This window comes from Strix uralensis, chromosome 19, assembly GCF_047716275.1.
Source record: "Strix uralensis isolate ZFMK-TIS-50842 chromosome 19, bStrUra1, whole genome shotgun sequence".
In the NCBI taxonomy this organism is placed as follows: Eukaryota; Metazoa; Chordata; class Aves; order Strigiformes; family Strigidae; genus Strix; species Strix uralensis.
Window position 1 is genome coordinate 16,840,458 of NC_133990.1, and position 12,660 is coordinate 16,853,117.

Below are 12,660 nucleotides of genomic sequence, written 5' to 3' on the forward strand. Positions count from 1 at the left end.
CGCGCGGCTAGAGCGCCGTGCTCCGCCCCTACCATCGAGACGCGGCGCCGCGGCCTAGAGCGGCCGGCGCGGCGCGGGGGCCGCCGGGACCATCGAGCGCGGGGGCCAGAGCGGCGCCGTGTCCTCTGTGGCCGCCATGCTGCCCGCCGCCCGCCTGGCGCTGCCGCCGCGCCTGCCCCGCTGCCCGCCGCCCGCCTGGCGCTGGGCCGCGGCCGGGCCGCCCGCCGCCGCCGGCCTGAGGGCGCTGGGCACGGGCCGCGCTCGGCGCTCGGAGGCGCTGGCCGGGGCGCCGCTGGACACGGCCGGCAAGGAGTACTCGCCCAAGGTGCGGCAGCTGGTGCGGGACATCGCGGGGCTGACTCTGCTGGAGGTGGCCGACCTCAACGCGCTCCTCAAGGTGGGTGGCTCGGCCCGGCCCGGCCTATCTCGGCCCGGCCCGGCCCGGCTCATCACGGCCCGGCCCGGCCCGGCCCACGTGCGCCGCCTCACCGGCCGCCGGCGCCGCTGCTCTTCCCGCAGGAGACGCTGAAGATCCCGGACGTGGCGGTGATGCCGGCGGCTGCCGCCTCCCTCCTGCCCTCCCAGGCCGCGCCGCAGGTACTGGGCTCTCCCGGGGTGGGATCGGGAGCCGAGCCCCGGGGCCTTCCTGTGGCTCTCGGGGGTCCCCACGCGGGACGGGACGGGGCGGGGAGGAGGGCCCTCGGGCCTGGCCGCGGGTCTTCACCGAGCTCTGGCTGCTTCCAGGAGGAGGAGGTGGAGATCCCGCTCAAGAAGGAGAAAACACATTTCACCGTCCGGCTGACGGAGCTGAAACCCGCGGACAAGGTGAAGCTGATCAAGGAGGTGAAGAACTTCGTGCAGGGAGTGAACCTCGTGCAGGTGAGGAAGGGGCTGCCCGAGGCTCCGGCCGCCCTGAGCCGGACCGGGTCCCGAAGCACGTTGCAGGCAGCAGCCTCAGTTCTCTATTGAAAAGGGCACCTTTTGAAGGGTTTCTGTGTTTAGGAGAACATTCAGTCTGTGCGCACGCCTCAGGGCAAAGATGCGGGCAGGGGGTAGAGCAGGAGTCAGCTGTGTCTGCCTGGTGTTTTTTAGAGAAGGCTCTGCCGTGTGGCCAACAACTGAGGCCCTGGCAGATGCGGTGAGATGAAGAAGGAGGCGCAGAGCAAAGAGCTCAGAGTCTTGCGAGCCAGCCTCAGCTTCTCCAGAGAGCTGCTGTGAGCTCCTGCAGAGCGCAGGAGCAGCCAGGATTCCTCGCTGCAGCTGGCTTTGGCTTGCCTTCCCCTAAAGTTTTATTGCTTTTTCAAGGCCAATGTTTTTCTGAATTTAGATGAGTTTCTCTGATTCACACATCTTGCAGTCCATGCTTCCAGTGCCTTTCAGAGCTCTTCTTTTTGTAGGTGATTCCTCCTCTTTCCTCGGAGGAGAAGGGCCTTTCACAGTGTCAGCTCATGCCCTTGAGCTCAGGACAAAGAACCAGTGATACAGCTGCTGCGGCGGAAGCATTTAACATGCTTCAGTTCTCCACTGGGTGATACTTTCATATCTTGGGGATAATAGCAGCACTTACTATTTATCCAGTTGCAAGGAAGAAGTGTTGAGCACTGTAAAATCTGCTCTTATTTGTAGCCCAGGATATCAGGAGGATTCACAGAAAATCTTCTGATCCGTTCATGTTGATATATTGCAAAGCAAACAATCTGGTAACGGAGAGGCCGTGGTGGTGGCAGAGATGTGAGTTTCGTTGGCCCCCTGGGGTAATTAACTGACATTGTCTGTTTATCCGTTATCAGTCCCAAGCAAACGTTAAGATACCAAAACCCTGTAACGGACACGATCCACGGATAATTAAAAGCTGTCTGGAGAACTAACGCTAAATCAACTTGGCTTAGCACGTGGAACCTGTCAAACACGCTGGCGGCCGTTCCGATGCAGATACGGGGTTGGTAGATGCAGGTTATTGTGGGGAAACTTTGTCAGATGTGACTTAGCCGGCGTGGTATTTTGGTTAAAACACACAAACCAAACTGCTGCTGAAGGCTGGTTCTCCCTACAGAGGTTGCATCCAAAGTGTAGCTCATTGTAAATTTGATTACCATCCAGTTGAGGTGTTTTCATGAGATTTGCAGTGAATCTACTCTCAGCCTGTGGGGCTGTTGGTGATTTGGGAGGAAGCGCTGCTGGCAAAGTCTGGACGCTGGGTGCTGATGTGACCCTGACGGGACAGCCCTGCAGAACCGACTGCTCGATGAGCCGGGCCCGAGTCCATTTGCGCCCCTGAAGGCTTGTCCCGAGCCGGCCCAGCAGACACACGTCGTGATTTTCCTCCTGTCCTGGGCCGGCGTTCCCGCACACTCCGGCCGGGATTGGGAACGCGTTGCCTCTGCACAGCGGCTGTTGCTCTGCAGGTCTGGCTTGGCTCCGGCCCTGCTCCTCCTCCCGCTGGGAGCTCTGAGCAGCTGCTTCCTCTGACCGGGGCTGCTTTAGAACTGAAGTTAAGCATTAGTGAGCAAGGATCTTAAATGAATAACCTTGATTGTGTTGCCTGTCCTCATCTCAGCAAGCCCGAACAGGCTCCTTTCCGGATACTGTCCTGGTCTCGGGTGGGTGAAGGCATGCCTGCCCTGCCTGCACCTTCTCACCCCTAGCAAAAAAAGCATTTTCTGCCCCTACAGACACATTGTCACTGCACCCAACGTGAATTAAAACAACACAACCTTCTTTCTGTCAGCAGTGGTCAATCCGTTGGGTGCTAAATACCTGCAGTACCACCCAGCAGAGAGCTGGCGGTGGCTCTTTGCCGTAGGAGCCTCCCCGGGCTTTGTTTCTGAGGAGCTGAACAGCTTCATCGCTGCGGTTTGGTGCAGGAGCATCGGGCTGCAGCAGGGGCTTATCCCCCCAGCTCCCTGCCCTTTACAGCAGCACCGCAGCACGTCCCTGTAAATCAGTTCAATGGCTTTTCAGTTTGCTGTAATTATCGCAGTACCGCATAGTACTGATAGTTTTGTATCAAAAGTCTTAAGAACAGCAAGATTGTGTTGTCAAACAGTCTGTACTGGAACTCTTCTTTTTTTTTTTTTTTCACCCGGTACAGCGGATTCCTGCACAGCCGCGTACAAACCCCACGACAGCCTCTCCTCCCCGCTGGCACAAATATGTGAACGAAAACATTGGCACTGACAAAAGTTGGCCCCAGGCAGGGCGGCAGCTGCCTTGGCAGGTTACTGCGTGGTAGCTCCACGTGTGTCCCCGGCACCTTCTCCACCCGGGGCTGCGCCTCTGGGAGCACCGTGCACATGGTGGGAGGAATTTATGGGCAATTCCGCACTGAAAAAGGGTTTCCGGGGCTCTAGGGGCTGTGCCATCGCTTGCAGTCGGGTTTAGACGTCGTCTGGCAGGGTGTGCTGTAGTTCAAGTGAAAGTGTTGGGTTTTAAGTCCGGTGGGTGAGTTTTCCTGGGCTGCTTATGCAGAGGTCAGGCTCAGGGCTCTGGGTCTGTTAATCCGGTTAGCGAAAGCCAGTTTACCAGCCTCGTACTTTGTCCCTCCCGCAGGCCAAGAAGCTGGTGGAGTCCCTGCCGCAGGAGATCAAGGCAAACGTCTCCAAGCAGGAAGCGGAGAAGATCAAAGCGGCGCTGGAGGCAGCGGGAGGGACTGTGGTTCTGGAGTAGGGGGCCCGGTCTCCCCACGGAGGAACCGGCGCACCGGCAGCCGCTGCCCGAGCCGGGGGTGGGGTCCGGCTGTTCCCGAGTGCAAAACATCCCTTAAGTCGCGCGGTGGGAACGCTCTCTGGAAGCGAGAACGCCGTAGGGTTGGATGGGGCTGCCGCCCGCTTCCGGCATCGCCACGAACTCTTTACCTTCATAAATACCCCGGGGGGGGAAAAAAAAAAAAAAAAGCTGTTAAAACGGTTCATTTCTAGAAAACCAGTGATTGATTGTCCCCTGTCCCGCCGTGCTGCAGCCCCCTCCTCAAGCTGCGGTCCCTGCTAATTATTATTCATTGTTAATTAGGGGGTGGAGCTGGCTGAGGAGGGGGAAGGCTCTGGAGACCGGGGACACGGCGGGGGGGGCTGCCGCGGTGTCCCCGGTCTCTCCCTACCGGCACCGGAGGGGGCGTGGCTTTCGGCTGGTGGGCGTGGTTTCGCAGTCGGGGCGTGGTTTAGGCGGGGGCGTGGCCTCGCGCAGAGCGGCGCCCATGGCGGAGCGGCGCGTGTCGCGTTGGTATTTTGGCGGCCTCGCTTCGTGCGGCGCCGCCTGCTGCACCCACCCGCTGGACCTGCTGAAGGTGCGGGAAGGGCTGTGAGGGTGCGGGGGGGGGAAGCGGTTATGGGGGGGGGGGGGTCGGGGGAGTGGCTGTGAGGGGACGGGGAACGGCTGCCCCGGGGGCCCGTTCTGAGGGGACTGGGAACGGCTGTGGGGGGGGGGGGGGGGGTGTCGGTTCTGAGGGGGGAACCGTTCCGGGGCGGGGGCGGTCAGGGAAGTAGCTGTGAGGGGATGGGAGCGGCTGAGGGCGGGGGGGTGGTTTTGAGGGGACGCAGAACAGATCTAGGGGTGTGGGAAATGGCTGTGAGGGAGGGGGAATCGGTCCCGGGGGGAGTCGGGGGAAATGACTGTGAGGGGACGGGAACGACTGCCCCGGGGGGGCTGGTTTTGAGGGGACGGGGACCGGCTGCGGTGGGGCCGGTTCTGAGAGGACAGGGAATGGGGCTGGGGGGCTGGGAAACGGCTGTGAGGGGACGGAGAACGGCTGTTGGAGGGGGGATATGTCGGTTCTGAGGGGATGGGGAACTGCTCTGGGGGGGATCTGGGAAATGGCTGCCCAGGGGGGCAGGTTGTGAGGGGCCGGGAAGGGCTGTGAGGGGACCGAGCACGCAGGGACGCGGCTCTGGGGCTCGGGGAGGAGACAGGTGGCTGCGGGGCCCGGGGTCATGGCAGTGAGGGGACAGGAGCGGGGGGGTGTCAGGGCTGAAGGGACGTGGCCCTGGCCCAGGGGCAGGTGCAGGCATGTGAGGGGACAGGCGTGGGGCTGAGGGGACACAGCTCGGGGTGCAGGGGCAGCGGAGGACACCCTGGCCAGCCCTGCCTGAGCGCCTGCGTGAGGCACGGTGGCAGCTCCAGGGCCCGTGGCGTTGGACTCGGGCCCACTGGGCTCTGTGTCCTCAGGCCAAGATGTCACCTAGGCGCCGCAGACGGCCTGGCATCCCCGCTCCCGCACAAAGAGCGCCGCGCGCAGCCCTGCGCTGCCAGCACCCACGGACGGGGCGAATGCCAGCGCTGCCTGGAGCCCTGTGCGCCGGCCAAGCGGCGACGAGCCTGGCAGCCGGGCAGGCTGCGGAGGGGGAGCGGGAGAGCAAGCCCAGGCCAGGGCCTGCCGTGCCCACGGGAGAGACTCGGGACGGGGAGCCCCTTCCCACCCCACCGTGCGGAGAGAGGGGAAGATGTGCCGGGCGCAGGCCCAGGAGGGAACCGGCGCTGGCAGGGGGGTGCCGCTTCCTCGGTGCTCGGCCTGTTGCTGCGCCTGGCTGCCCAGCGGAGGTGGCTGGCAGCCCGTGGGGGCTCGCGTAGGACGCCCTGGCAAGGTGCTGAGAAGGGGAATTAGCCTGGCACATGCCTCTAGGTCTGCCTCTGTCTCTGAGCCAGGGTGGCGGGTGTGACCTTTGGGCTGCGTCTCTGCAGATGCGAAGCCCCTGCGGCTGCGAGCAGCCCAGGCCAGCCGGCTGTTTATACCGGAGGGTTCACACCTGAGCACAGAACTGCCTTTGGCCCCGAGCTCCCCCGCAGCAGGGGCTGGTGCCAGGCTGGGGAAGCGCGAGGGGCCTCGGGGTCTGATGGGGCAGGGGGCCAAGGGTGCTTTGCCGCACCTCTGGACCTTGCCCCTGGTGGGAGGCCCCAGCCAGCCCGGCCGGAGGCTGCTCATACCCCTGCCGCAACCCCTGAGCTGGCGCTGCGCAGCCACTGGCCGCCCGCGGGGCTGCCTGCCCCACGGCACTGACCACAGCGCTGGCCAGCTCCTGCCCTGCCCGCTTGCCCGCCCTTCCTGCGGCCCTGGGGCAGGCGGCAGCGGATGCTTCCAGGCCTGGCTCTGGTCCCTGGGCCCAGGCTGCCCAGCAGCCGCTTGCCCGGCTCCCCGGCGCCCCACCAGCTCCAGTCCCCGATGTTTGAAATCCATCTGCTGGGGTCGAAGGCCGGCTCCTTCCCTGCACCCCCGCTGCTGCCCTGCACGGGGGGCAGAGGCTGTTCCCAGCGTCCTGCTGCGTGTCCCACGCCCTGGTCATGCCGGGACTTCTGTTGCAGGAGCCGGGCCTGTCCCCTGCCAGCGGCCCTTCTCTCTCTTTAATTTTATCTCCCCGGGGCCTTTGACCCACACGTGATCTACACAGCGTGGGGCCGGGCGGGTGTGCTCGGAACATGCTCCGGCACCGGCCGACATGGACGGGGGGAGGCGTTGGGCTGCTGCGGGTGGGGAGGGGAGCACCTGGGCTGAGCCGGGGAGCGGTTGGGAGCTGGTGAGCAGGGCTGCAGAATTGTCTTCCTGCCTCTGCGATTCCTGTGGCTGGGGAGGAGGGAACTTCTGCAGGCCTGCCGCCTCGCGTGGCCAGAGTGTAGGGCACCAGAAGGTCATGAATTCATTCACCAGCCCTGTCACGGTTCCACTGAGCAAACCCGCACTTGTTGCTTGTTCACTCACAGACCCTCCCTGCCCTGACGTGGCCCAGGGCCTTTCCTGGAGGAACTGGAGCTGCTGCTTCATATCGGGGCTGCCGAGGCCACCGAGCCAGGCAGGGACTGTGGGCAGGTGCCTTGGCACTCCCCCTTCTCCTGCCAGCCTCCGCCGCCCTCGCACCAGGCTGGGCCAGTTTCCAAGCACTGATTAGGTGTGGGGAGCCCAAGTGATCCCGTCTGCCGGGACGCTCCTGCATGGACGCTGAGTTCCCCTGACGAGCACCCGGAGCGGCCGTCGCTGCCCCACGTGCTCCGGTGTCTGCCCAGCCCCGGGCGCGGGGACTCTCTGCCGCGCTGGGCCAGTGCCCTGACGCTGCCGGACTCTGCCCCAGGTCCACCTGCAGACGCAGCAGGAGGTGAAGATGCGGATGACGGGGATGGCGATGCACGTGATCCGCAACGACGGCTTCCTGGCGCTCTACAACGGGCTCAGCGCCTCACTGTGCCGGCAGGTGAGTGCCCGTCCCCGAGGCCAGGCCAGGGGGGCCGGGGCCCAGCAGGACGCAGTGGCTCATCCTCCCTCTCTCTCCTGCAGATGACGTACTCCTTGACTCGCTTTGCCATCTACGAGACTGTGAGGGACCACCTGGGCCGGGGCAGCCAGGGGCCTCCCCCCTTCTACCAGAAGGTGTTGCTGGGTGCAGTGGGAGGTGAGTGAGGGAGAGGGTCCCTCGGCTGCCGGTCCCCTCGGGCTGGAGGAGCCCCTGAGCCCGGCTCTTCTTTGGCCACAGGTTTCACCGGCGGGTTCGTGGGGACCCCAGCAGACCTGGTGAACGTCAGGTCAGTTGTGCCAGCGGCCCGGTGCTGCTGGCGGGGAGACTGGTGGCCGGCTCCTGACCGCTCCCCGTGCTCCTGACCTCTCTCCTGACCGGGCTGGAGGCACCGGAGCTGTTCTGCCATTCGGTGTGACAGCCCCAGACCCCTGTGCAGCCCCTCCGGGGGGTTGGGGCTGGAGGCAGCTCTCTTGTCCCTTTGCAGGCGACACGGTCCGTCTGCTGGGCCTCTGCCCGCTCCCCCGGGCAGGGACAGGCTTACCCCGGGGCCGGGTGCTGGGGGGGGATGGCAGAGCGCCGGCCCCCGCCTCACCCCCTGTGCTCTGCCTTGCAGGATGCAGAACGACATGAAGCAGCCGCCCGCCCTGCGGCGCAAGTGAGTGGGGGGCCAGGGCCCTGGGGGGGCCGGGGCAGTGGGATGGGGGGGTCCAGGGGGTTCTGGGGCTCCTGGGCCCGGGGCAGCAGGATGGGGGGAGCCGGGGCAGTGGGATGGGGGGCCAGGGGGGTCCAGGGCTCCCAGGGTCAGGGCAGCAGGACAGTGTGGGCCGGGGCTCCCGGGGGGGTCCAGGGCAGCAGGACGGGGGCCGGGGCTCCCGTGGCCGCGGGGGGGCAGCACCTCACCGGCGGCTCAGCCCCGTGTCCGGGGCGGGGGGGGGTGGTGGGACCGGGGCCCGGGAGCTGCGGCTGCCCGCTCGGGGTGCTGGGGATCCTCGGACCCTGACACCTTCCCCTCTGGCTCCTTGCAGCTATTCCCACGCCCTGGACGGCATGTACCGCGTCCTCCGGGAAGGTGAGGCCGTGCTGCGGGGGGCTGAGCACACCGGGGGTGTCTGCGGTGGCACTGAGAAGCCGTGGCTGGAGCGGCCCGGGGAGCTCCGTCTGCGAGCTGCGGCGGGGGCTCGCTCAGCCGGGGCTGGGGAGAGGCCGGAGGGCGGCTGTGGGGCCGGGGGAGCCGCGGGCCGGGCCGGGCCTGGCAGCCTGCCCGTACACCGGTGGGAAAGAGAAACCTGCCAGGAGCTGCTGTGAAAAAGTGCCGGATCGGGTGGGAAGGGGGACGAACGGCAGCAGGGAGGAGGTGGGGCTGTTCTGAAGGATTCACCTTTCCTGCGGTGTAGTACGAGATGTCCGGGGCACAGGCCCGGCGGGGAAGCAGGCTCCGGGGGGAGGGAGTGTGAGTGATGTCCCAGGACTGTGCTGATCCCGACTGTCTGTCCGCAGAGGGCTTGAAGAAACTCTTCTCAGGAGCTACGATGGCATCGAGCCGAGGGGCCCTGGTCACTGTTGGGCAGGTAGGACAGCTCTGCGGGGCCGTTGGTGGCCAGGGCAGGGACAGGGGTAGTCCCTGGCGTGGCGAGGATGGGGGACGCGTCACTAATACGCCGTGTCTCCGCAGCTCTCCTGTTACGACCAGTCCAAGCAGCTGGTTCTCGCGACTGGGTTGCTGTCGGACAACATCTTCACTCACTTCCTGGCCAGCTTCATTGCTGTGAGCAGGGCCGGGTGCGGGGGGCAGGACTGGGACTGGGTTTGCCCGCAGCCGGGCTCAGGACCCTGGGCTGGGGCTGCCAGAGCTGCCTCTCGGGACTCTGACACAACAGGGCCAGGCACGGAGGCTCCTGTGGGGCTCCCGGTGTGGGGTTGGACCCGGGCAGGGCCCTGGGTCTCTCCCATGACTGTGGCAGCTGCTGGCACCCGGGTCTCCTCCCGCTGACCCCCCCGACTCCCCCCAGGGCGGATGTGCCACATTCCTGTGCCAGCCCCTGGATGTGCTCAAGACCCGGCTCATGAACTCCCAGGGCGAGTACCGGGTGAGCAGCCTGTCCCGTCCCCTTCACGCCCCGGCCTCTGCCTCCCTCTGACGCCTCATCTCTCTCCCTCTCGCACCAGGGCGTTACCCACTGTGCCGTGGAAACTGCCAAGCTCGGCCCCCTCGCCTTCTACAAGGTACCTGGGGATGGGGGCGTGGGCTGGGGGGAGCAGAGGTTAAAGGCCCAGCACCACTGTGGGGCAGGAGCCATCCAGGCTCTGGCTGCCGTCTGCCGGGCCCCGGCGCGTCGCGGCAGCTGCCCCGTGGCCCCGCTGGCTTCCTGGACGGGCCCGCTTCGGCAGATGCTGGTCAGCCCTCGGGCCCGACGTGCCCAGGCTTGATGCAGTTGCCCCGTGTTCCGCCTCGCTCCCGCAAGGGCCCCTCAGGAGGGGCGTCACGCCGGAGGCTTCTCCAGACGCTGCCGGCTGGGCCCTTTCCCTGCCCCACAGCCCATCTGCTTATCTTCCCCCGGCAGCATCCAGCCCCGTGCTGCACTGTGGGATCTGAGCTTCGCCCTGCATGGTGATGCGGCACTGGCGTGTCTGGAGCGTGGCGCCGAGATCCCTGCGCGCGGCCGTGGCTGCGGTGCCTCCCGCGGGGCTTGGGCCGCCTGGCACCCCTGGCCCTGATGCCCGCTCTCCCCGTTCTCACTGTCCCCTTCCAGGGTTTCGTTCCTGCTGCCGTCCGGCTGGTTCCTCACACCATCCTCACCTTTGTCTTCCTGGAACAGCTGCGCAAATATTTTGGGATCAAAGTCACCACCTGAGTAGGAGGGACGGGACCCTGCCTCGCCCCAGGGGGGTGAGCACGTGGGTCACCACTGAGCTCCCAGAGCCCCCGGCTGGGGCCAGCGCTGCTCCCCCGGCCCCTCGTCCCCGCTCCCATGCCACGCCAGCGCCTGGGGGCAGCCGGTCCCAGAGTCCCCTCTCCTCTCCCACCCCCCCTTCTCAGCATCTCCATTACCTCGGGAATAGTCCTGGGCCTCGTGTCCCCTCTGCACTGGTGGGTTTGGGGGTTTTTTTCACTGTCTCTCCACTGTATCTCTGGCCACGAGCTCTGTCCTTGCCCCCCTCTGTCCCATCCCTTGCAGGAGCAGGGCTGTGCTGGCCAGGGAGGCCAGGGACTCCAGTCACAGGGCCACCAGGGCTGGGGGGGCCAGTGGCCACGCTGCAGCAGGGCCTGTGCCGGGGGCAGTGGGGTGGGCTCGCTCCCAGCCTCTGCTGCAAGCAGCAAGGGGGGGGGGTCACAGGTGTGGTGCAGTGACGCCTCGTCCTCCCTCCGTGCCTCTGGCCCTTCCTCCTCCTCCGCTGACCCCTCTGCCCCCCGGCCTCCCCCCTCTGCCCCCTGGCCTCCTCCTCTGCCCCCAGCCTCCCCCCTCTGCCCCCGGCCTCCCCCAACACCCTCTGCTTCTGCTCAGCCAAAACTCGCCAGCCGCTGGGCTCTTCAGGGATTGTGCCTCGTACCAATGACAGGGCCGGGAGCCCGCGGGCCCCCAGCACACCCGGCCCCGGGGTGGGGGGGCGGCGTCTGTCCAGCCCCGCTCTGCGGCCTCCCCCAGCCCCTCAGCCGGGGCAGACCCCAGCCCCGCCTGCGCCCCCGCTGCCTCCCGGCCCCCCCCGCGGGCGGGGGCTGCAGGCCCCAGCCCCCCACCGTCTGCACCCCCGCACACGGTGGCCCCGAGGGATCAAAGAACTGGAATAGCTGTGACCTTAATGATATATAATAAACGGTGGAACAAGCGCAGGGCCCAGTGTCCTGCTGGGGGGCAGGGGGATGCTGTGCCCCCCGCGATGCAGGAAGGCTCCGGCTGGGAACTGAGCTCCCCGGGAGCGGGGGGGGCGGGCAGTGAGGCTCATCCCCCTCGGTGCCGAGCGGGGGGGGGGCCTTCACCCCGTCCTGTGCCCCCCGCCTGGCCCTGGGGACGCGTGTGCCAGCACCTTCCCCCGCGCAGGGGGGAGCTGCGGGCTGGCCCGGGCCAGCCCTGTCCCGAGTTGTGCCCGGTCTCAGCCGAGCGGCGGGCGCCAGCCCAGCCCTGCCTCTGCGGGAGCTGCCTCGGCGCTGGGACACTAATTGGGCTGCAGCGGGCGGAGCAGCGCCAGCCCGGGACACAGCTGAAAGCTCGTCACCTTAACGAAGCCTAACGATGGTGGCTGGCACCGCGGGCACCGCCGCCGCCCGCCCGCGCCCGGGCCCCGGGGGAGCCGCGGGCAGGTGAGCGCGGGCCGAGCTGAGCCCGCTGCCTCGCCGGGGGCTGCCGGGCTCCCCCTTCGCAGCCTCCCCCGACGCCCGACGCCCCCCCCCCTCCCGGGCGCTGGCGGGGCCCCCGCAGGCCCCAGCGGGTGCCGGGCGGAGCGGGACCGCGGCTGGGGGCACCGGGGAGCCCCGCGCTGCACCCGGCGGGGGCTGCACCGGCCCCCTCGGAGCCGCGGGCACTCCCGTCCGTGCCCCCCGGGGGCCCGGTGGGGCCCCCGCCGCTCCGCCCGCCCCATCCGAGCCGGCGAGCCGGTGCCCAGGAGCGGGGCGGGGACCGGCGGCGAGGACAAGCGCCGACCACCCCCCCCCCCGCCGCCGCCGCCGCCGCCGCAGCTCCCGGGCGCGGCCGCCGGTGATGCGGCGCCGGGCGGGGCGAGGGGCACCGGACTGCGCCCTCCCCGTGCCGGCGGGAGGAGGGGGACGGCGGGACGCGGCTCCTCGCCCGCGGTCCCTCCCCCCGGCCCGGTCCCTCCCCCCGAGCCGCCACAGCCGCCGCCGCCGCGGCTCCGGCAAAAGTTTTCGCCGGAGCGGCCGAGCGCGCCGGTCCCGGTCCCCGCCAGCACCGAGATGCGCCCGGGAGCCGCCCGGAGCCCAGCCCCGACAGGTACGGGGAAAGGGGTGGGAGGAGGGAGCGGAGCGCCCATCCCCGCGCTTTCGGGGCTCCCCGGCCGGCGGGGTCCCGCGGGGTGGATGCGGGCTCGGGTGGCGGCTGCGCGTCCCCGGGGCCGTGCCTGGAGCCCCGGGAGCCCGGAGCAGCAGCTCCCGGAGCCGTCCCGGTGCTGGGCGGCGGCTCCGGTGGGGCTGAGCCCCTCGCGGGGGGCGTCCTGAGCCGGGCTGTGCCCAATCCCCGCCCCGGGGCACCTCGCTCGAGCCCCGGGCGAGTGGCAGCAGCCGCGCTCGGGCGCACCGGGAGCATCTCCCGGAGCAGCCCCTGGCCGGGGGGTGCCCGCCGGGTCTCCCTGCGCGGGCGCGGCGGTGCCAGCGGCGTTCTGGCCGAGGGACGGAGCGGGGGACGCGCTTGCACCCCCCAGCGCTCCCCGGTGTCGCGGGGGCCGGTTGCGAGTGCCCTTTGTGACTGTCCCGAGCTGGGCTGTGTCAACACGCCGG

The 12,660-nt window shown here is 67.9% G+C and overlaps 2 protein-coding genes across 2 annotated transcripts; both read left to right on the forward strand.

Moving 5' to 3' along the window:
• Window positions 1-136: 136 nt before the first annotated feature.
• Window positions 137-3,910, forward strand: MRPL12 (mitochondrial ribosomal protein L12). The gene is made up of 4 exons (XM_074889738.1): window positions 137-397; window positions 520-597; window positions 745-879; window positions 3,550-3,910. The coding sequence occupies exons 1-4, from the start codon at window positions 137-139 to the stop codon at window positions 3,664-3,666; spliced, it is 591 nt and encodes a 196-aa protein (XP_074745839.1). The 3' UTR covers window positions 3,667-3,910.
• A 246-nt stretch (window positions 3,911-4,156) lies between these two features.
• On the forward strand, window positions 4,157-10,299 carry SLC25A10 (solute carrier family 25 member 10). Its single transcript, XM_074889730.1, has 11 exons — window positions 4,157-4,282; window positions 7,053-7,172; window positions 7,256-7,370; window positions 7,452-7,500; window positions 7,828-7,869; window positions 8,240-8,283; window positions 8,712-8,782; window positions 8,887-8,979; window positions 9,224-9,301; window positions 9,381-9,437; window positions 9,965-10,299. Exons 1-11 carry the CDS (start codon window positions 4,193-4,195, stop codon window positions 10,064-10,066), a joined length of 861 nt encoding a protein of 286 aa, XP_074745831.1. The 5' UTR covers window positions 4,157-4,192; the 3' UTR covers window positions 10,067-10,299.
• The last annotated feature ends 2,361 nt before the right edge of the window (window positions 10,300-12,660 follow it).